General features: G+C 49.0%; 1 protein-coding gene across 1 annotated transcript in view; it reads left to right on the top strand.

The window, feature by feature from the left end:
- The window catches only part of slc22a23b (solute carrier family 22 member 23b), a 114,271-nt gene that overhangs the window by 48,427 nt on the left and 42,295 nt on the right, over nt 1-23,549 (top strand). The window contains exons 4-6 of the mRNA XM_085989221.1: nt 15,687-15,855; nt 18,931-19,058; nt 19,228-19,330. Of these exons, the coding sequence (XP_085845347.1) occupies nt 15,687-15,855; nt 18,931-19,058; nt 19,228-19,330 (400 nt within the window). The remainder of the gene's footprint in view (nt 1-15,686; nt 15,856-18,930; nt 19,059-19,227; nt 19,331-23,549) is intronic.

Here is a 23,549-nt window from a genome sequence, read left to right as displayed (position 1 = left end):
TCCCCCTCCCCAATTGCAGCACCTTTATTGTTGACCTAGCTGTGATCAGCTAGCTCAGCACAGATCTGGAACCAAACCAGGATTTTCCCGGTCAATGTAACTTAGTATTACAGTACACCCGGCAGTGCCTTTGCCCACTAAGACATCAGGAGAGCTGTGACATGAATCAGTAATTCATGAAAGAAAGACTTATGAAATAATAGTGAGCAGCCTACGGGTGGCGCTGTCCAGGGAGAGTATAAATACTCGGGCACGGGCCCAGCCTTCGCAGGACATTCTTAACAGGAACTAGTGAAGGACACAACTAGACCTCCATGTTGTAAAACAGTTGATTAAAGCTTTGTTTAACGCTTAGACCAAGTGCCTAGTAGTTTTCTTACGTCAGGCTGTATGCTTTTTGCCTTTTAAAAATGCTTAAATTAACGATTTGGCATAATTTTAAAAAAAAACTTTTCCAGCTCTTTGTCAGTGCTATTGTAGTAATTCTATTTTAATGAGTCAAATGACATAGTAGGAGAGTTCGTTTTTGTCAGATACTTGGGCAAGTAAAATAAATTTCACATGTTCTCCTTATTGCTTAACGAGCTTTAAGCAATCATTAACTGCAGTAGAATCCCCAAATTAGTGTCATTTTATAATCTGGGCAAGGCTCAGGTGCTCATACTGCTAGAGAACCTGAAGGGAATCTGCTTCCTAATCTAATAATGTGTTTTGCGCTTGCTTTGGAAAGGTGTTTCATCCCCTTGTGGAGTCAGTAGAATGAAAGAAATTGAAGTATTAATGTCGAGTGTCATGCTGGGAAATAGCGGTAGTCTGCAATGAATGCATCTCAATGAGAAAGGGATTGCAATAATTGGTGTCGATAAAGGTGTTTTTTCAGTATAATATATGTTATGATAATTGTGGTTGTGTATATCCCAATGATCTTCCAAAATTCCCTAGATTCTGGAATGGTCCCAGCGGAATGGAAGGTCGCAAATGTAACACCGCTGTTCAAGAAAAGAGGGAGAGGAAAAAACCGGGAACTACAGGACAGTTAGCCTGACATCAGTCGTCGGGGGAAATGCTGGAATCCATTGTTAAGGAAGTTGCATCAAGTCACTTAGAAAATCATAACCTGATTAAGCAGAGTCAACATGGTTTTATGAAAGGGAAATCGTGTTTGACAAATTTATATGTTTTTTGAGGATATAACTAGCAGGGTAGATAAAGGGGAACCAGTGGATGTAGTATATTTGGATTTCCAAAAGGCATTCGATAAGGTGCCGCATAAAAGTTTATTATGCAAGATTAGGGCTCATGGGGTTGGGGGTAATATAGTAGCATGGATAGCGGATTGGTTAACAGACAGAAAACAGAGTAGGGATAAACTGATCTTTTTCAGGTTGGCAGGCTGTAATTAGTGGGGTGCCGCAAGGATCACTGTTGGGGCCTCAGCTATTTACAATCTATATTAATGACCTAGATGAATGGACCGCGTGTAATGTATCCAAGTTTGCTGATGATACAAAGCTAGGTGGGACAGTAAGCTGTGAGGAGAACACAAAGGGCAGGATTTTCATTGGGCCGTCGAGGCGTGTGGGGAGGTTAAAATCTCAAAATCGGGGGGCACAAACCCATCCTGCCCCCAACCCGCCTCCATGCCAGTTTCAAAGGAGGCGGATACCCGACCTGTACTGGGAGCTGCCTCCCCGAGGCGGGAAGGGGATTAGTGCCAATTAACTGCCTGTAAACAGGCAGTTTTTAGCCTAATCCCTATTTTTATTCCTGAAGTGTGGGATTCCCGACGGCTCCAAACCACGCCAAGTTAGCGAGACGGACCGTCGGGTTGGAGGGTTCAAGATGTCCGGTGTTCAGGTGAGTGATGAGTGCAGAGGTAAGTGTGTTTGGTGTGTGTAAAGTGTTTAAAGAAGTTTAGTTACCTTTACTTACCTTTACAGCTTTCCTTCCTTCAGGTCTCGGGAGTCCCTCATCTCACCGGCACAGAAAGCAGAACGGCCGCGAGCTGTCAAAAGTTGCAGCATTCAGCTTTCTGTTCTGGAGAGATCTCTAAATCAGCCTGAGAGGAAGGAATTAACTTGGAGTACAGATCGTCAGTGTTTGACAGCTTCAAACAGCTGTGAAACACTGATATTTCATCTGTCAAAAGCTCTTGACAGATGAAATGTCAATCTGTTGCCGGGTGGCCCTTAATTGGCCGGGCTCAACAAGGTCAAGCAAGTGAAAATCGCGTGGGTTGGCCACAACTCGATGGAGGTGGGACTACAAAAGTTGTAGTCCCGCCTCCTACACGCTTCCTCAATGAAAATTCAGCCCCATGAGTCTGCAAAGGGATATAGATAGACTAAGTGAGTGGGCAGTAAGGTGGCAGATGGAGTGTAATGTAGGGAAATGTGAGGTTATTCACTTTGGTAGGAAGAATAGAAAAACAGAATATTTTTTAAATGGTGAGAATCTTTCAAATGTTGGTGTTCAGAGAGATTTGGGTGTCCTCATGTAAGAAACACAGAAAGCTAGCATGCAGGTACAGCAAGCAATAAGGAAGGCAAATGGCACGTTGGCCTTTATTGCAAGGGGGTTGGCGTATAAGAGTGAGGAAGTCTTGCTACAATTGTACAGGGCCTTGGTGAGACCACACCTGGAGTACTGTGCACAGTTTTGGTCTCCTTATCTAAGGAAGGATATACTTGCCTTGGAGGCGGTGCAACGAAGGTTCACTAGATTGATTCCTGAGATGAGAGGGCTGTCCTATGATGAGAGATTGTGTAGAATGGGCCTATACTCTCTGGAGTTTAGAAGAATGAGAGGTGATCTCATTGAAACATACAAGATTCTGAAAGGGATTGATAGGGTAGATGCTGAGAGGTTGTTTCCCCTGGCCGGAGTGTCTAGAACTAGAACTCAGGATAAGGGGTAGGCCATTTAAGACTGAGATGAGGAAGAATTTCTTCACTCAGAGGGTTGTGAATCTTTGGAATTCTCTGCCCCAGAGGGCTGTGGATGCTGAGTCTTTGAGTATATTCAAGGCTGAGATCGATAGATTTTTGGACTCTAGGGGAATCAAGGGATATGGGGATCGGGCGGGAAAGTGGAGTTGAGGTCGATGATCAACCATGATCTTATTGAATGGGGGAGCAGGCTCGAGGGGCCGTATGGCCGACTCCTGCTCTTATTTCTCATGTAATGCAGTTGGCCTGAGTTGATACGTCTGGTTTCTGATGCTTATCCTGCTGAACTACCGCAAAGGATGTTTTCATCTGGTTAATTGTCTTGTAAGAGAATTTTTCCTGGTGAGTAAACGCGATGTTGGGGCATGATCACATCACGGGGCCGAATTTTGTCTCGCTGCCTCTCCATTTAAGCAGGGAGGTATTGGAACAAAAAAAGACACCGAGGTCTGCCCGTTCCAATTTTCAGCCGAACCTCGATCTTGGTGGCCAGCTGTTCTGCCTGAAACTGCGCGGGCCGAAGGAATATACGTCAGTAGGAGTCAAATGATGCAGTCAAGTCCGCAAAGTGGTTTTTATGTCACTCAGTGCTGCCTCAGGCCTTCCACGAATCATGAGCAATAAAGGTCTGGAGGCGGTCATTTCCAGCGCTACTCAAAGGAATTGTTAACTTGCAGTAAGGAAAAGCTGGCACGCAATTTTCCTTGATTTTTAGCTTGGGAGTTTTGATCACTTAAGACTTCCTTAACTTCAACTCCTTGCTGCCAGGTGGGCTCTTCAAATTTCTTCTGACGCTGAAATAAACTGCTCCAAATACTCCTCCACCCTCCCCAACCAATACTTCCAGCCCTCCCCTTCAAGGTGCTGCTGCAGGCCTGTGATCAGCGTGTGCCCCGCTGGATTTCCCCACCCTCCCAAAAACGGCGCGCTTCCTATAAGCAGTGCGATTAACGCTGGCAACCCGTCTATTCAAGGTCAACGAGGCCCGGCCACGAAAATATACCGGGTGTCCTTCCGACGTCGAGGGCTGGTAGTGCAGTCAGGCTCACCTACGCACCACACAAAAATCAACACCGATAAGTATGTAAATCCTATCAAGAATTACAACAAACTCCGATGCCAACTTACTGTGTTTAATATGGAGGCTTTAATATGGATTTAGTAAAAATCTGGTTGTCCAAATTCTTCCTTTTTTTCAGTTTCCAATTTGGACAGCCAGATTTTACTGAGTTAAATACAGCAAGTTATTATCTCTGAAAGCTGTAAAACTTGAAGGTCCAATAGATGTGGCAGCATCTTGCTCTATTTGCGAATCCGGTGGCAGGGTTTCTAGGGAAGGCTGTTCCAGCGCCTCACACCACTCGTTGGCCCAGAATTTGCGGTCAGCGGCAAGTTTCTTCAAAATTGTAATTTTTTATCATAATAGAGAAATTTGACACTCCACAAAATTAAAATTAGTTTTTCAGGTCAGGGCCAAAGTGTTTGTTTCGCCGTCAATACGCTGTTAAAGCCCCACTCACACCTAATCAGACAGGGTCTTTAACTTTTAATGGGGTATTTAACAGCAATATTACCGCGGAAGAGTCGAAGTTTTCGTCACTCTCAATGGGCTGGATTATACGAACCTCGGCCGGTCCGTGGCGGGCTATGTCGGTGGCGGGTCCTGACCCCGCTGCTGGCTCCATCCCAGCCTCTGAAATGACTTTCCATTGATAGGGCTTGTTCAGCCCCGCCCAGCACGTTTCCCGGCCAATTAGAGCAAGCGGGTCTGGTGATGTCATTTGATGACGCGTCATCAGCCAGCTTCCTTAGAGGGACCAAGGCCCACTTTCTTTTGTGAGCGTTCTACAGCATTGAGGTGCTGCAAACACTGACAAGCACTGCTGAGGTGCAGGGCTGCACTCGGGCTCGCCCATACACTTATGGAGGGAGACACAGCACGCAGGGAGGTCCTCTTCCTTTCCCATGGGCGGAAGAGACCTCCCTAGGCGATCAACACAGCCTGGGTGCATAATGCATATTGTGGTCCTCCTGACCACAGGGATGTGGTCAGGAGGACCTGGGGGCAGCACCGCAAATGATTCAATGATCTCAGTAGATCACGAAACGTTAGTACAAAGCCACACTCACCTTCATCCTGCTGTGCTTCTCATCACATCCCCATCACTCTGCTTTCCCTACCCTACTCCTGCACATCCTTCTCATGCTAACTACCAACTTACCTTGCACCTCCACCCATCCCTCTCTCTCCATCTACATTATCACATCCCCATCTCACTAGCCATCCCTCGCACTCGCCTTCATCCTAGTGCAATCATACTAACTAACAACACACAAGGGTAAGCACTTGGGTGTTTTAACCAATGTTCATGTAAAGTTTCTGTTAATGTGGTGTCAAACATTGAAACCTTTATTTTCAAACTTGCGTTCTTGGACAGATTTATGTGCACCTTTGGAAGTGGCTTAGTGAGTTGCAGCGAATGGTGAGACATAACGGTACCCCCCACAATGGTGATGAATGTGAAAGGAATGGTTTGGGCATTGTAGGGATGCTTTATGGTATTGGTGTAGGGTGGTGCCAACCTGGCGTATCATGTGGCAGCCAGGGTGTACAGCCTCAAGTGAAGGAAATCTGGCCATGGTGAGGCCATCCCTGGCCTCCCGGGCAGCAGTGTGGGCGGGTGCTGATGCCCTGTGCTCTGTGTAGCATCAGCGATTGCGGAGAAGGTTGTTGGTGTTGAAGCTAATCGTGAATTCTGAGGACCAAGGTGAGAGAGTTTCAAGGGCACCCATGCTGATTGAATAGATGGCAGGTGAAGTAGAGATGACGGAAGCGAGCTGTCAATGGTGGGAGAGGTAATGAGGTCAGACTGGATGGGAGTTGTGTAAAGACTTGCAGCATCCTGAATCTGTAGTGGAAATGCAGTTTAGAGAAACTAGTGGTTAAGGGAACATTTCTCAATCAGCTGGGAGCTTTGACTTTACATTTGAAGCTGTCAACTCATCAACTGATTCAATGGCCACTGACCTCCTGCCTCAACTTCACAGATGAGGTCCAGGCACAGCAGGAAACCGGTAGGCCACCTGTCAAATCCCAAAAGCTGGGAAAAAACAATTGATACGTTGTTGTAAACAAGCCACTAATGATTTTAATTGCCTCTCCTGCCGCTGCGTTTCGGGTCTGCTCAGCACTGGCAGACCCGACATTTGGTAAAGGCGCGTGGCGGCAGATTCACAGCGGGATCTCAACCCGCTGGGGGGGGAAAAAACACTTTCCCACCCGACCCACCAACAATCGCACTCGCTGACACCCCGCAAAATTCAGCCCAACAATTTCACTGATTACACTGATTGCCGACTATCTCGGGCGGGCAGGCAGGTTAGTGGTGGGGGCACAGCGTAGCCGGTGTTGGAGCAGTGAATGACAGACCGCAACTTCAGGATTTCCGCATTTAGATGCGCATGCGCTACATCCTGAAGTGGTGGTCAGTTTGAGTGGAGTAATAACAGCGAGCACTATTCGTTCGCCATTATTACCCACCGCAAATTCCGGCCCATCGATATTTTCAATTCAGACCAAAATAAAACCTTCTCTAAAGCAATTTTTTTTTCTTTTGGAGAAGATCTGAATGCATTCTGTAAGTGGAGGGGGCTGCCAGTGGTAACCTGGCTATCAGTTTTATGCTCTTTTTAATAATGGAGCTTGCAATTTCTCAACTAGTGATTTTAAAAGCCACTTGCGGGCGAGACCAGAACTAGGGACCATAACCATAAGATAGTCACTAATCAATCCAATAAGGAATTCAGGAGAAACTTCTTTTCCCAGAGAGTGGTTAGAATGTGGAACTCGCTACTGCAAGGTGTGGTTGAGGTGAATAGGATAGATGTATTCAAGGGAAAGCTAGATAAGCACATGAGGGAGAAAGGAATAGAAGGATATGTTGATGAGGTTAGATGAAGAGTGGGAGGAGGCTCGTGTGGAGCAGAAACATGGACCTGTTGGGCCGAATGACCTGTTTCTGGACTATAAATAATTTGGAATATAGAATTAAAGTAAACTTATTTTCCATCTTTTTTTGCATGTGTTCAAAACACGCAATTCTACATTTAAAATCAAACCTCCTACATTTTGGTGTAATTCAGAGGTGAACGGGTGTTGGGCTGTGTCTACATTATTTTTATTGACTATTGCGTTCAAAAAAAGACTTGCATTTATATTGTGCCTTGTCCCATCTCAAACCTCTCAAAGTGCTCAACACAGAAATACATAGAAGGTACTACATGAAAACAGACCAACATGAAAACAGACCATTCGGCCTGTGCGTTGGCGTTTACCCTCCAGGCGAGCAAATGGTTCTAATCGCATTTACTCACCCTCATCCCCATTTCATAAGAACATAACATAAGACATAGGAGCAGGAGTAGGTCATTTGGCCCCCTCGAGCCTGCTCCGCCATTCAATAATGGCTGATCAGATCTTGGCCTCAACTCCACTTTCCTGCCCGCTCCCCATAACCCTTGACTCCCTTCATCCCCCTGTCCAATCTAATCTTGAACGTCGATACAGTTTCTGCCTCGACCACTAACCCTGGGAGTGAATTCCACAGCTTCACGACTCTCGGTGGAAAGAAATTCCTCTTGCTCGCTGTTTTAAATGTCTTGTATTTGATCTTGTATCTATGGTGGCTCATTCTGGACCCCTTAACTACTGGGAACAGTCTGCTACTCTCTACCCTGCCCCATCCTTTGCATACGCCAGAAATTTCCTCGTGGCTTCTGCCGCTGTAACTTCAGCGGAGGTTCGGCGGGAACCCAATTTACACACATCCCGATAATTGTAAACATTTCTATCACATTGCTCCATAATCTGCATTGTTCTAACGGGGGGGGCGGGGGGAAAGCCCGAGTGCGAGTGGAGTCAGAAAGTTACTTCAGACTTAAATCATGACAAGGCGACACAGGTTCAAACTAGTAAAAGGTAAACTAAGGACTAATGTTAGGAAGGAGCGATCAACAAAATGGAAAGGACCTTCCTGCAGCGTGGTAGAGGGCAAAATCTTGGAATCATTTAAGAAACAATTCGATTACGAAATGAGAGGACCGTCTGGTCTTTCTGGAAAGGTGGGGGGAACCGGCAAAGTCTTTCTGGCAGGAAGAGCTAAGCTGGGCCGCGTGCCCTTTCTCAGTCATGTCTAGCTCGTGAAGGGAACTTGCTGGGTTGGAACTGATTTAAATGGTTTGCCCTGGATGGAAGGGCATTGTATCCTCTCGGCGAACCACGGGCAATCCCCAGCTGGCTTTCATCCTGACTGAGCTCGTTAAGTTTCCAAGAGCGAATCCTCCATCCAGGACAGTCGTGGAGCTGCCACCACGAGGGAGAGAAAGCACTTGCAAAAAGTCAACCACGCTTTCGAAAACCCTGAAGCCTCTAGCCGCATTTGTTGGCAGGATGCGGAGAGGAGGGAGCGAGAGGTCCCTCTGAACACAGGAGGACTGAACTTTATAAGTCCCTGATGCCACATTTATGGTTTGGATTGCTGGTCACTTGACACTGTAACAGCCATTTGCTGAAAGATTTCTCGCTGATGTCGACTGGCTCAATTCCAAGTGTCTCATCCAGATGGGTGGATCTCCACACAGCTGCACCAAGATAATTAAAAGTCTGGTATCACTTAACAATCAGTTTCAATGACTCGTCTAGTCATTTGAAAGATAGTAGGTACATTATACAGCTCGACATTTTTATCCTCTCTTTCTCCCCCCGCCCCCAAGTAATAGTCCCTTTTTAAAATAATCTATTGTGCATGTACCTTTTTATACGGTATATATGAAGAAAGACAAAAATAAAGTTTGGATTTATACATTAAAAAGTGGGACTATACCATTTCTGACTGAGGGCCTTATTCACTGAGATTCCGTAGCTTAAATTTGCTTTTTTCAAAAATTTCATGACCTTCTTCATTAATAAAGAGTGTTTGGGAGCCAGGGAATAAACATATTGTACTGAGTGATGCATTCAGACCAAAATGCAGATTATCAGCCCCCACATCTCGCTGTATTGAAGTCAGTGACAGCATTTGCAATGTTTGCATTCATGAAATAATCCACTGAAATATTATTAAATTAATGAGACTTTATTTTAAAATTAATTTATTGATGTCATAGACGCTGGTATATAAATTACTTCTGTCTCTTTTCGCTTGCAGTTATGGGTGTTTTCTATTCTCCCTCAAGGCAATGATCTTTAATTAGTGAAGTATTGACATCAGCCATTTATAGCAGCTGCATTTAGAATCCAGGGAAATATCAAGTTACATCTGATTACACATATTGAAATGTTAGGGAGGAGGGAGCAGACTGTTGCAGCAATAAGGAATACCCTAACCTCAACTAGAGGTTCCTTTTGACTATAAAAATCTCTTGTACGGATTGTTGGCTACAGAATCCACGCCTTGGCAACAGCCCTCCAGTGAATCACTTGTGAATTCTCAGTGTGTCTCTCTCTCTGTCATTGGGCTGGGGGTGGTTTCCTCGAGGGACTAACGGGCTAATTCATCTTTATCCTGACACAACATGAATTGCCTGGCAACGCTAACAAAGCGATGATTCGCCTTGCTTGCTCTATTAAAGCAGCGCTGGGAACACTGTATATTCTCCCTTGAGTGGTTGATGGATTGTCCCCTTTTATCTGGCTTCTTTTTTAACAAAGTAATCCTGACCACCTACTCTATTAAGATCTCATTACATTTCTGTTCAGGATACTCTTCCATACTGTGTGACTGATAATCTGCCTGCTTCTCAGACTGAATCTCCCATGTGCAAACTCATTTATTTATCATTATTAGAGACTTCTCGGGGTACACGCAAAACTGGCTATCGCCTAAAAATGGATACATTTAAAAAACACTGTTTATATGTTTCCAGTAATGGATCTATATAAGACAGTGTGGAGAACTTGGAAGGACTACATTAACGATCTGTTTATAAATCGCTTTTTAGTCCTACTCGTCTCGGGTCAGAACAGGCCTAGATCTGCTTTCCCGGCTGACAATGTACGTGGTGAGATTTTTGCGATCAGTTCTCACCTGTTGGATGTTGGGACTAATTTAGAGGTAATGGGCTGGATTTTGATACTGGAGGCATGTAGGAGGCGGGACTACAACTTTCGGGGTTGTAGTCCCGCCTCCATCGAGTTGTGGCCAACCCATGTGATTTCCACTTGATTGACCTTGTTGAGCCCGCCCAGCGGGCTCAGCAGGCCAATTAAGGGCCACCCGGCAACAGGTGACATCACAGATTGACATTTCATCTGTCAAGAGCTTTTGACAAATGAAATATCAGCGTTTGACAGTTCTTTGAAGCTGTCAAACACTGACGATCTGTACTCCAAGTTAATTCCTTCCTCTCAGGCTGATTTAGAGATCTCTCCAGAACCGAAAGCTGAATGCTGCGACTTTTGACAGCTCGCGGCTATTCTGCTTTTTGTGCCGGTGAGATGAGGGACTCCCAAGACCTGAAGGAAGGAAGGCTGTAAAGGTAAGTAAAGGTAATTAAACTTCTTTAAACACACCAAACACACTTATCTCTGCACTCATGCACCCATCACTCACCTGAACACCGGACATCTCGAACCCTCCAAGCCCTTCAGCCCGACGGTCCGCCTCGCTAACTTGGCGTGGTTTGAAGCCGTCGGGAATCCCACACTTCAGGAATAAAAATAGGGATTAGGCTAAAAACTGCCTGTTAACTACCTGTTAACAGGCAGTTAATTGGCACTAATCCCCTTCCCGCCTCGGGGAGGCAGGTCCCAACACAGGTCGGGTATCCGCCTTCTTTGAAACTGGCATGGAGGCGGGTTGGGGGCGGGATGGGTTCATGCCCCCCGATTTCGAGATTTTAACCCCCCACATGCCTCCAATCCTGCCTCCACGGCCCAATGAAAATCCTGCCCAATGCATCAGCAATCCCTATGAATTCACCACTTGCGCGCTGGAAGTCAGCAACGAGCTAAGGAGCCAGTCCTGCTTAATCTGACCTTGTAGTTTTGGCTGCTGAGCCTGGCTAAAAGGGCAATGCAGAAACATTTGCAGCGCTAGACTATCGATCTAATGAGATGTAAAACTGCATGGCTTCCACTGATGGCTAAGCTAGCAGGTGCACCATCTCGAGTGATATTGAGCCATTCAGACCAAAAAGGTGTTGGGTCTGATCCCGTGGTCTGCAATGAGTTAGCGGATCTCAGTTGTAGGGGAGATACAATTGAATCTTTGTTCTTAGGCTGGGGAAAGGAAAAACCAGCCAGGCTTCCTGCTTCTTAGTCATAACGGCACAGAAGGAGGCCATTCGGCCCAACGAGTCCGTGCCGGCTCTCTGTAGAGCAATCCAGTCAGTCCCATTCCCCCTGCTCTATCCCCGAAGCCCTGCAAGTTTATTGTTGTGTAAAAGCACCCCTCGTCCCTCCTTACTCAGAAACTGTGGTTGTTTGGATGAGTTAGGCTCGCCTGCAGTGCCACCAAGATTTTAACAGCTAGGGAGATCTGTGTGAATCAACCCAGGATAATATTTGCTTTTGAATACAGTTATATAGAATGTACTTAACAAGTGAACAAAAAGCCCTCAATTTGTTTGAGGAAATAAAGAAACCTGCTGAAAAAGGCACCATCACAATCTGAACCAGTTTTCTTTTTAATTGATTTGGCAGCTTTAAATAATATTAGTGAGGCCGGATGCGATACAAGCTGCAGGTTAAGACGAGCGTCACGCAATAATGAAGCACAAACTAAAGGTCAACGGGGAAAGCAGAGGAGAATATTGTAGTCTGACTTGACTAGTATTGGGTGCCTTTTTACATTGCAATTGTTCTCTGATTATAACACATAGGGGTCGATTTTCATTGACCCGTGGAGTCGGGATTGGAGGCGTGCGGGGGGGTTGGGGTCCCGACACCATCCCGCCCCCAACCCGCCTCCATGTAAGTTTCAAAGGAGGCGGGTATCCGCCCCGCACTGGGACCCGCCTACTCGAGGCGGGGTGGGATTAGTGCCAATTAACTGCCTGTTAACAGGCAGTTTTTAGCCTAATCCCTATTTTAAAGCTTGAAGTGTGGGATTCCCGACAGCTCCAAACCACGCCAAGTTAGAGGAGTCGGGTTGAGGACTTGGAGGAGTCGAGATGTCAGTGTTCAGGTGAGTGATGGGTACATGAGTGCAAAGGTAAGTGTGTTTGGTGTGTCTAAAGTGTGTAAAGAAGTTTAAATTACCTGTACTTGCCTTTTAAGCCTTCCTTCCTCTAGGTTTCGGGAGTCCATCATCTAACCGGCACAGAAAGCAGAATGGCTGCGATCTGTCAAAAGTGACAGCCTGCAGCTTTCTGTGCCGGAGAGATTTCTAACTGAGTCTGTGTAGAAGGACTCAGGTTAGAAGTCAGACTGTCAGTGTTTGACAGCTTCAAACAGCTGTGAAACACTGATATTTCATCTGTTAAAATGTCTTGACAGATGAAATTTCAGTCTGTGACGTCACCTGTTGCCGGGTGGCCCTTAATTGGCCTGCTGAGCCCGCTGGGCGGGCTCAACAAGGTCAATCAAGTTTAAAATCGCGTGGATTGGCCACATCTCGATGGAGGCGGGGCTACAACCCGGAAAGTTGTAGTCCCGCCTCCTTCCCGACTTCGGAATGAAAATCACCCCATTAGTCTGCATGCTCTGACTGCAGACATGGTCCAGTGCACACGGTACCAAGTGGTGCTGAGCGACCCTTTACCAAGGGGCTTGGTATGAGGTAACCGTGGATACCGGGGATGGCTCGTCATTTTGCGGTGTACTGCTGTGCTCGCCAGATTGGGCCAGTGTCTAAACGGGCAGCCGGAGCTTTAGGCACAGTAGCCCAATTTGAGTCCCACACACTTAATGAGGAGTGCCATGCTACCAGTGTACAACGAGCCTGGAGGCCAGGAAGAATGCTAGGTTTCTACAATTTCTCCTGGTTCCTCCTTCAGAGTGCACAGCTTCTCGGATTGAACTCTATTCCACAGAGCGCCAATTAGTTTTGAGTAGGTGGGACCACCTCAGTGTTTGGAGGAAAACTCTGGTCCTTGTTTGTGTTTGGACTGAGGGGCCATTTTGGGGAAGCCCAGGAGGCAGTGTGCTGGATCTGGCTGATTTTTTTAAAGACTGGGTATTCTTTTGTAATTGGCGTGTTTTGAGCATTCTCTTTCCCCACAACGTGTCTACCAGGCAGGCACCATATTCTATTGGAAAAAGGGATTTTCCAACCTGCCCTCCCTGTAGGTGACCTTGCCCTGTGGGGAGCAGAGATTCGAGCAATTACCATTTACGATTAGAAAAGCATGCACAGCGTGCACCTGAATTTCTGATGTGCTCTACTGGCAGGTGAGGCGGGAGTGAAGTTGGAGAATAATCCTCTATTTAACAGCAGAAATGATCAATAAAGTTAACCCCTGGTGGGGTATATTAAAGCATAATGCTATTGGGCTTGACAGATCGTTGGTGCCAAGAGCAGCAGAAATGAGCCTCTCAGCCCGGCAAACCGTAGCGAGTGGAATGAGAAAAGATTAATTGGAAAAATTGCATTGGAAGAGGAAACCGCGGCGAGAAATAGCATGTGTTTTAGAGAGAGGTTGTTGGAGACTAATTTAAAGTGCACAGCAATGAGAGGCATAAAGATAACAGTCAATCCCACCCACCATCTCTGTTCAGTTGCTTTGATCCACGTCTTAAGGTAAGCCAAATGTATTTAAATATTACAGTGCTATGGTACGCTATGTTGATGTACCAAAGGGCTGCAGTACAATGTGGCTGTGCAGCCACGATTCCCGCCGTTGAGTTCCTGATCTTCACTAGCTAGGTTTGGCCTCTTCCACATAGGAAGAGACAACGGGGAGGGCACACTTGTGGTCAGTGGCAGAATAAAAATGGAAGCGACCCGAAGGCAAGCCGCCTGCAGCCCTCTTTCCTGGGAAATTGATGCGTGGCCTTCCGAGGAAGAAGGTACACTGTGTCTCTGTATTGGTGAAATCGAAGCCTTTCGTTCAACCTGGGGTCTGTAATCAGACTTGCCAACAGATGGACAATTTGTTGAGCTTTTAAAATAACAAAAAGGAAGGGGCTTTTATGGTAAGATAGTGGTGACGAATTGAAGTCTTAATGCCTTGATCAGGAGTTCTAGAGGTGTGATGGAAAGGGATCTGACACATTGCCGAATCAAGTGCTTGAATTGTGTTTTTTCATCTGGGGCCAGCTCCAGCACGGATTACTGATGATTTGCCATAACATTTTGTAAAATGGAACTTAAAGCTTTTCATTTCTTTTTTTTCTCCTTCCTCCTGCACTCTAAATGGAAAAGGTCTGGCCTTAATTTGGCTCCTTTGCTCTGAAAAGTCGAGTCTAGATCTCACCCTGTAGGTTTAATCTCAAACCTGCATCCTGCCCCACTTCTCTACACACCAGTAATGCACAGGGAGTCAAAACAGAGGCGACCTCCATCAACAAGTATTAGAAAATTATAGAGCCTGTTGAAGGCATGTGAAAATAATGATGAGCCTTCTAAAACCAAATACACTGGCCATATGACAAGCGGTTTAATATTTAATCAATATTTAGTTGGACCCAGTGCAACTGAATCTAGATAGATGGAGATAAGATTCAGAGTCTGTATTACAATGACAGATCACTAAATCGGAGTTATGATCTAGATTTCCTAATCCAGCCAGCACACTTCAATGCGTAAATACAAAAGAATGCTTAAAATTCTGCTTCTCCTCCCACTTTTTCAATTCACAGCATTCAACCTGTTGGATATTAACCAGCTGTTGCCCGAGTTCACTGAAGACAAGGGTTGGATGAAGTGTTTGATTTTGACTTTTTTTTAAGGAGCATTAATCCGCCATTATCACTTAACTTTATTTTTAAAACATAGCACTTCCCACTGGCCAGCCGGGAGTAACCCTGTGTATATTCCTGGAACAAGCTTGTAGCTGCCTCCTTTGAGTGAAAATTCCGCTTCCCTTGGAACTTGGCGGTCGGTCAGGACAAATCCTGTCAGGATAGGCGATAATTTAGGCTACTGACTTAGGGTTTTCATTGGAAAATGGATTGAATTGTAGAATTCGATCTCGTGCTAAAAACGATACGTGATTTATTTAGTCGCTGGAAACCAATGATTCTCTAATTGTAACTGGATGGAATCACAGAATCACAGAAACCCCACAGTGCAGATAGAGGCCATTTCGGCCCATCGAGCCTACACCGACGCATATCCCACCCGATCCCCGTAACCCCATGTATTTAATCCCCCTAACACTAAGGGTCAATTTTTATCATAGCCAATCAACCTAACCCACACATCTTTGGACTGTGGGAGGAAACCGGAGCACCCGGAGGAAACCCACGCAAACACGGGGAGAATGTGCAAACTCCACACAGACAATCACCAGAGGCTGGATTCGAACCCGGGTCCCTGGCGCTGTGAGGCAACAGTGCTAACCACTATGCCACCGTGCTGCCCTATCAGCAAATACAATTCCCAAAACACCAGTAAAAGTGCTGGAATCCTATGTAACAAAAGTGGAACTTGATTTATTTAATCGCCGTAAATCAGCGGCCTTGGTGATGATCACCATTTACACAGTTTTGAGTTCGGTAAGTGATCAGTTATAGCTTGCACCCAATGTAACTGTGATTTGTCCCAACTCATCCCAGTTTCCTTTCTCTAACGATAGGTATTGAGATTTCCCTGCCTAGACACCGGTTCATGATAACCATGGTAGCAAATTTCATTGCAATTGGAGGTCAGCTGCTCATGCCAGGCCTTGCTGCCCTGTGTCGGGATTGGCAGATTTTGCAAGCTATCATCATTTGTCCATTTATTTTCATGATACCTTACTGGTGGTAAGTACGCTGATTTTACAAAATGCGCAGATTTTAATTTCTAATCTATTTAATTTCTATTTAATTAATTGGTGTGATTTGGAGTGGCAGCCATTTGTAATGATCATCACTCGAATTAATACTTTCTGAACAGCTTTCACATTGGTGATACCCAAAGACCACAGGTGCTGTTTCACCTTGTATTGAGATGTCCTTTAAGGCAGTGGTTTTCCAATTTTTTTTTTGTGTGTGGGGGGACCTCCTGTAAATAATTGATACACTTCCAGGGACCTCTCTGGCATCTGTCTGAGGTTGAACCAGACCATTCACAACCTTGGTGTCGTATTTGACACAGAGATGAGCTTCTGACCCCATATCCACTCCATTACAGGAAACTCTCGATTTACCGGCGCCTAAATAACCGGAAATCTCTATTAACCGGCAAAATGCAGGAGTAGGTTCAGGTAAGTTTTACTTCATATTAGTGGCCGTTCCTGGATCTGTGGCCGTGTAACCGGGGTTCCTGCACCTGTTGCTATGCAACAGGGACGCCTGGATCTGTGGCTGTGTACGGGGCTCTCGTACCTTTTTGCTATACCTCTCTGTAATCCGGACTTTTTGATAAACTGGCACCACGCCGGTCCCGTCGGTGCCGGATAAAAAAGTTTCCTGTACCAAGATCGCCTACTTCCACCTCCATAACATCGCCCATCTCCACCCCTGCCTCAGTTCATCTACTGCTGAAGCCCTTTGCTACCTCTAGACTTGACTATTCTAACGCTCTCCAGGCCGGCCTCCCATCCTCCGTAAACTTAAGCTCATCCAAAACTCTGCTGCCAGTATCCTAACACGCACCCAGTCCCGTTCACCCATCACCCCTGTGCTCACTGACTTTTTGGTGGGATTAACCTATGCTGACAACAGTATGGAAGGCCTATGGGGGTTGCAATGTCAACAGGATCTGAGTGATATTACACCAAGTGATTAGGTTTATTTTTGACTCTTTGCCAAAGAGGACGAAATGTGTTTGCATTGGATTCAACCAGCTAACCTAATTGGGATTAAATTGGGTAAACTACCAAAAATCGGAAAATTCCTGGCGACAAAGTTCACTGTGTTCACACGTTTAAATTTACTGCAATTCTCTTTCAGCAGAATCAGTTTTATGCGATTCTTCATGCTAATGTTTCCTGAACTGCAATATTTTTCTTTTAACAATGACTTTTATATAAAAAAAAAAGAAATGGGCAATATCCACAAAACAAAGTCGTCGACTTGACATGAGACTGTTGGTGCAAAGCGACTGCGTTGCCATATTGAATTGACAATCCCGTGTCTCCTGTTCACTTTCCTCTTCTCTCGAAGGCAGCCATGGTGAGGATGGTACTGTAGCCGTCGACTACTATTTCCAAGTATCTGTCTTGAGTCTAGATGGTTAATGTTGGCAGCCCCTCACCAGACAGTGACCACAATTTCCAACAGTGTTGTTGGATACTGATCAACAGTGGAACCCCTGTTTCTGTCCTTGTTGCCTGGGGATGGAGGCTGCTGGTTGTGGCACGACGGCACGACTGTTCTTTAGGTCGTGCCAAATCAAAGAATCCTTTAGCCTGCTGGGTACAAATACAGCTATTGAGTGCAAAAAGAAAGGCTCGTGGAGCCTTAAGCTCCCCAGTTCTGGCCAGGCAGAGGGATGAATGTATCTGAAATACATTAATTTCTACAGATCAAGCAAAGGGAAAAATCTACAGCCCCGATTTTAACTCTGCGCGCAGGTGTTGGGGTGAGTGGCAAACTCGAATCCCGGCAGCGGTTGAGACCCGGAGAGATTTTAACTCCCGGAACTTATTTCAATGTTGAAGGCGAGTCTTCCACCCAAACTCAGCAGAAACTTAACTGGACCAGCCACACACGTACTGTGGCTACAAGAGCAGGTCAGAGGCTGGGTATTCTGTGGCGAGTGACTCACTTCCTGACTCCCCAAAGCCTTTCCAACATCTACAAGGCACAAATCAGGAGTGGGATAGAATACTCTTTTACTTGCCTAGATGAGTGCAGCTCCAACAACACTCGAGAAGCTCGACACCATCCAGGACAAAGCTGCCCACTTGATTGGCACCCCATCCACCACCTTAAACATTCACTCCCTCCACCACCGGCGTACCGTGGCTGCAGTGTGTACCATCTACAAGATGCACTGCAGCAACTCGCCAAGGCTTCTTCGATAGCACATCCCAAGCCCGTGACCTCTACCACCTACAAGGACAAGGGCAGCAGGTGCATGGGAACACCACCACCTCCAAGTCGCACACCATCCTGACTTGGAAATATATCGCCGATCCTTCATCGTTGCTGGGTCAAAATCCTGGAACTCCCTCCCTAACTGCACTGTGGGAGTACCTTCACCACACGGACTGCAGTGGTTCAAGAAGGTGGCTCATTAGGGATGGGCAATAAATGCTGGCCTTGCCAGCGACGCCCACATTCTGTGAATGAATTTTTTTTTTTAAGTCATTACCTGACTGGCGCGGGGTGGGGAAGTGGGATTACGGGTGGCAGGAGGCTGCTGCCGGGGACCCACGGGAATGGTCACCAGTACCAAGGTAAATGTTGGGGGGATGGGGGAGTGGTTCGGGCAGTCATCGCGGTCCGGGAAGGTGCAGAAGCCCGGGGCAGGGGAGGCCCAGGGTTTCAGTGTGGAAGAGCACTTCTGCTTCTCCTGGCCCACAAACAAGCCATTTATAAAAAAAAAAACTTGCACTCCAGTGCCTCTGCTGGCCCTGATTCTGTTTGCCACCAGGTTGCTCTGCCACTGGTTGGGACTTGTGCAGCTAGGAGTTAAAATCGTGTTGGAGTTCTAGTTGCGTCAAAGGACCACAACCTTTGCATAGTTATGAGGCCCTCGCAGAGAGTGTATATTTTCCCTTTTTAAAAAAAAAAGCCGTAACAATTGCCTTCAAATTCAATCCCTGAATCTTCTGGTAATGTCCTGTTATTGCTTAACTAACCAAAGTATAGAAACTTTTGAACTTTGGAGTTTACAGTATCTCTTACTGTATTTACACTTCTAATTACCTTAACACTTTTGTTTTCTAGTATTTTCCCAGAATCACTCAGATGGCTGCTTGCCACAAACCAGCTCCAAGCTGCCAAAGACTTATTTCTGGAATTTGCACGCAATAATAGAATAGAGCTGGTAGATGATGTCAAAGATTTTCTTCCGGGTAAGATGATTGCGACGTAACGTACAACAATGTCATAAAAGTGCTGTAATAGGTTAATGAGACGGCCAAGTTGCTGAATGAGAAAAGTTCCACTTTCATTTACAGGTGGCCTCTCCAGCAAAGCAGTGTGATTGAAATAATCATTTATATATTTTTTTTCTCTCTTTAGAACTTGATAAAGAGCCAACAATAAGGCCCCAAAAAACATTCATCATCAAACTGCTATATACAAGGATCTTGTGGAAGCACATCTTAGTACTTTGTGTGAATTCGTAAGTACGAGTCTTCTAAAGCAATGCTGAAAAATGTGTTCATTGGTACCATTTGTATTCTGTAAGCTCGGTGGGATGATGGTTTGAAAACCAATTAGCTTTTTTTTTCTCACTAATTTTCTCCTCTGGCCACTTTTCCCAGCAGCTTGACTCCTTGCTGGAGTACGGTTACATAAACACTAGATGCCCTTTGGCACCATGCCCAAGAGGTCATTGTTGATGCATAATCCTTAGTGATGAGTGGTGGCAGGCTATACAGCCATTGGCAACTTCAGGCTGTGCCTGACCATGTCCTCACCTGATGCACACATTTGCAGCACGGATCATTGGCGAGTAATCAGGAGCAAAAACCTTGACATTTATTTCCCCCACTCCCTTATCCTGGGTGCTGACCAATGTTCCCCCTAATTTTTTTTTGGGCTGGGGTGGGGGGGCCGCGTGGCCCATTCACAGGTTAATATAACTGTTATAAATCTCATCATCATGAAGAAACGACTCATGAAATAACACTGGACGGCCAGCTGGTGGCGCCGTCCAAGGAGTATAAATACTCGGGCGTGGGCCCAGCTTGCTCTGGGACATTTTGTAAGACAGGAACTAGTGAAGGACAACTAGACCTCCATGTTTTGAAACAAGTTGATTAAAGCCTTGCTTTATACTCGAACCAAGTGCGTAGTGAGTTTTATTACATCAATAACATTAGAGAAGCGCGGGACCAGCAGAGAGCTAGGCGGCCGTGCCGCTAATAGGGAACGTTGGTGCTGCCCCAATTGTAGCCGCTTAGCTACTGCCCTCATTGAGACCAGCTACTTCTGCACAGAACACGGATCAAACCTCGGACTTTCGTGGTCTTTATGGCTCCGCTACTTGGTCGTCAGGCTTGCTAAGCCGTTGCAGGATCTGCATCAAAATGGGGGGCGATTTTAACCCTATTCGCTCAGCAGAAACCTGGCAGATGGGCAGTTAAAATCACCCTGGCTCTTGCCTGTCCGAAAGCCTGAGCGGGGAATCCACCTGGTGTTAAAATCGGGGCCAAATAATTGTTTCAGAAGTTTGCTTTGTGTTTGGTTGTAGAAATAAAGAACGCCAAAGGTTGAGAATGGAAGGAGAGTTGGTGGTGAGCCACAGGGAAGTTAGGGTCATGCTTACTGATCTTGCAAAGGCTGATGAGATGGAAGTTGAGGGGACATGTCACTATTGGGAGGTGAAAGTGGAGGTGCAGGAAATGGTACAGATAGAAAAAAAATGGTGGGAAGATACCTAATCCAAGTAATTGTGGGAGTGTATGGCTTGTAATAGATATTTCTGGAAAACCCATGGTTGGAGATGGAGAGAAAGAGGAAAAGAAAAGGTCCAGGAATGATGAGGAGGAGGAGTCGGAAATTGGCCACATAAGTGCGGTGGAAATGGGAAGCAAAGCATAGGAACCTTGCAGGTCAGTGTGAAAGCAGGAAGCAACATAGTCATCAATGTAATGGAGGAGATTGCCAAGCAGTGGGCCTAAGTAGGATTGGAACAAAGTGCAAAGGTTTGCCCTGTTAATTATCAGTAGCAAAATCATAAATGTATGTGTAAAGAATACATTTATAGTTTATTTGCAGATAACAAACAAAGGTAACCTTCCCCCAGTCGGTGCTCCATATCTATATATATAAATCGGTACATCTGTCTGTCTGTCATTCTGTCTGTCTGTCTGTCATTCTGTCTGTCATCGCCTGTGCGTCTGTCGGGCTATGCGCTCGAAAGTTACAGGGCGTACCTACGCGCGCGTTACCTCCAAAGAAAGCTTACGCTTCCGAGACGGTTTTAAGCGTATTTACGTTTCGGCCGGGCTAAAATTGCGCCCGCGGTATCCCAAAAACCTTCAACGTTCCGCTCATTAGCATCTCATTATCCGCTCATTAGCGACAGAGTGACCTCGAGCTCGACCAATCGTACGCCGGGTTGCTGGCGTGTGCCGCCGGGCCAATCGGTGCGTGTGTGGCCGGGCCTTATCGTTCTGAACCGAGGTGAGTCGCCGCCATCTTGATTCCAAACTTTTCCTTTTTCCCGCTTTCTGCGTCTTTAAAAAAAACGTTGCTTTTAAAACACATATTCTTTTTTAAAAAAAATGATTTAGAAAGTAATTAACTTATCTAATCTCATTAATTTTCCTACCTTTCCCCGTTTTTCCAGGTAGGCCTCGAAGCCTCGGCTTCTCCTTCGCACCCACGCCCGGGCTAGACACCTCCCGGCCCCACTTGAAGGCTGGAGGGCCGAGCCTCAGCCCAGCGCCGCTAGGGTGCGCGCACAGCAGGAGCTGAGACGCGGCGTCTCTCTCTGGCTCGGCCGGGGGGGCGGGGCTTGCTGAGCGTCAAGCGTCACCCTGGCAACCGGCCCCCCGGCCGTCTCGCACAGCCGCAATTGGCGGTCTTCACCTCGGGGGGGGGGGGGGGTCTTCCCTCCCCTCCCCTCCCTTCCCCTCCCCCCGCCCTCCCTTCCCCCCCCGCCCTCCCTTCCCTTCCCCCCCCCGCCCTCCCTTCCCTTCCCCCCCCGCCCTCCCTTCCCCCCCAGCCCTCCCTTCCCCCCCCCCAGCCCTCCCTTCCCCCCCCCCCCAGCCCTCCCTTCCCCCCCCCCCAGCCCTCCCTTCCCCCCCCCGCCCTCCCTTCCCCCCCCGCCCTCCCTTTCCCCCCCCGCCCTCCCTTTCCCCCCCCGCCCTCCCTTTCCCCCCCCCGCCCTCCCTTCCCCCCCCGCCCTCCCTTCCCCCCCCGCCCTCCCTTCCCCCCCCCCCCCGCCCTCCCTTCCCCCCCGCCCTCCCTTCCCCCCCCGCCCTCCCTTCCCCCCCCGCCCTCCCTTCCCCCCCCCCGCCCTCCCTTCCCCCCCCCCGCCCTCCCTTCCCCCCCCCGCCCTCCCTTCCCCCCCCCGCCCTCCCTTCCCCCCCAGCCCTCCCTTCCCCCCCAGCCCTCCCTTCCCCCCCAGCCCTCCCTTCCCCCCCAGCCCTCCCTTCCCCCCCAGCCCTCCCTTCCCCCCCCAGCCCTCCCTTCCCCCCCCCGCCCTCCCTTCCCCCCCCCCCGCCCTCCCTTCGCCCCCCCCGCCCTCCCTTCCCCCCCCCCGCCCTCCCTTCCCCCCCCCCGCCCTCCCTTCCCCCCCCCGCCCTCCCCTTCCCCCCCCCGCCCTCCCTTCCCCCCCCCGCCCTCCTTCCCCCCCCCCCCCGCCCTCCCTTCCCCCCCCCTCGCCCTCCCTTCCCCCCCTCGCCCTCCCTTCCCCCCCGCCCTCCCTTCCCCCCCGCCCTCCCTTCCCCCCCGCCCTCCCTTCCCCCCCCGCCCTCCCCTTCCCCCCCCGCCCTCCCTTCCCCCCCCCGCCCTCCCTTCCCCCCCCGCCCTCCCTTCCCCCCTCGCCCTCCCTTCCCCCCCCCGCCCTCCCCCCCAGTCGCGCCCTCCCCGCCAGTCGCGCCCTCCCCGCCAGTCGCGCCCTCCCCGCCAGTCGCGCCCCTCCCCCCCAGTCGCGCCCTCCCCCCCCCAGTCGCGCCCTCCCCCCCCCCAGTCGCGCCCTCCCCCCCCCAGTCGCGCCCTCCCCCCCCCCAGTCGCGCCCTCCCCACCCCAGTCGCGCCCTCCCCCCCCCCCCCAGTCGCGCCCTCCCCCCCCCCCCAGTCGCGCCCTCCCCCCCCCAGTCGCGCCCTCCCCCCCCAGTCGCGCCCTCCCCCCCCAGTCGCGCCCTCCCCCCCCAGTCGCGCTCCCTCCCCCCCCAGTCGCGCTCCCTCCCCCCCCCCCCCAGTCGCGCTCCCTCCCCCCCCCAGTCGCGCTCCCTCCCCCCCCCCAGTCGCGCTCCCTCCCCCCCCCCAGTCGCGCTCCCTCCCCCCCCCCCAGTCGCGCTCCCTCCCCCCCCCCAGTCGCGCTCCCTCCCCCCCCCCAGTCGCGCTCCCTCCCCCCCCCCCAGTCGCGCTCCCTCCCCCCCCCCCCAGTCGCGCTCCCTCCCCCCCCCCAGTCGCGCTCCCTCCCCCCCCCCAGTCGCGCTCCCTCCCCCCCCCCCCCCCCCCAGTCGCGCTCCCTCCCCCCCCCAGTCGCGCTCCCTCCCCCCCCCCCCCCAGTCGCGCTCCCTCCCCCCCCCCCCCCCAGTCGCGCTCCCTCCCCCCCCCCCCAGTCGCGCTCCCTCCCCCCCCCCCAGTCGCGCTCCCTCCCTTCCCCCCCAGTCGCTCCCTCCCTTCCCCCCCAGTCGCTCCCTCCCTTCCCCCCCAGTCGC

This window comes from Somniosus microcephalus, chromosome 5, assembly GCF_052327205.1.
Source record: "Somniosus microcephalus isolate GS21.2 chromosome 5, FLI_Smic_1.0, whole genome shotgun sequence".
NCBI lineage: Eukaryota > Metazoa > Chordata > Chondrichthyes > Squaliformes > Somniosidae > Somniosus > Somniosus microcephalus.
The sequence above is the reverse complement of the archived record's forward strand: the minus strand, read 5'-3'. Positions and strand labels throughout refer to the sequence as shown.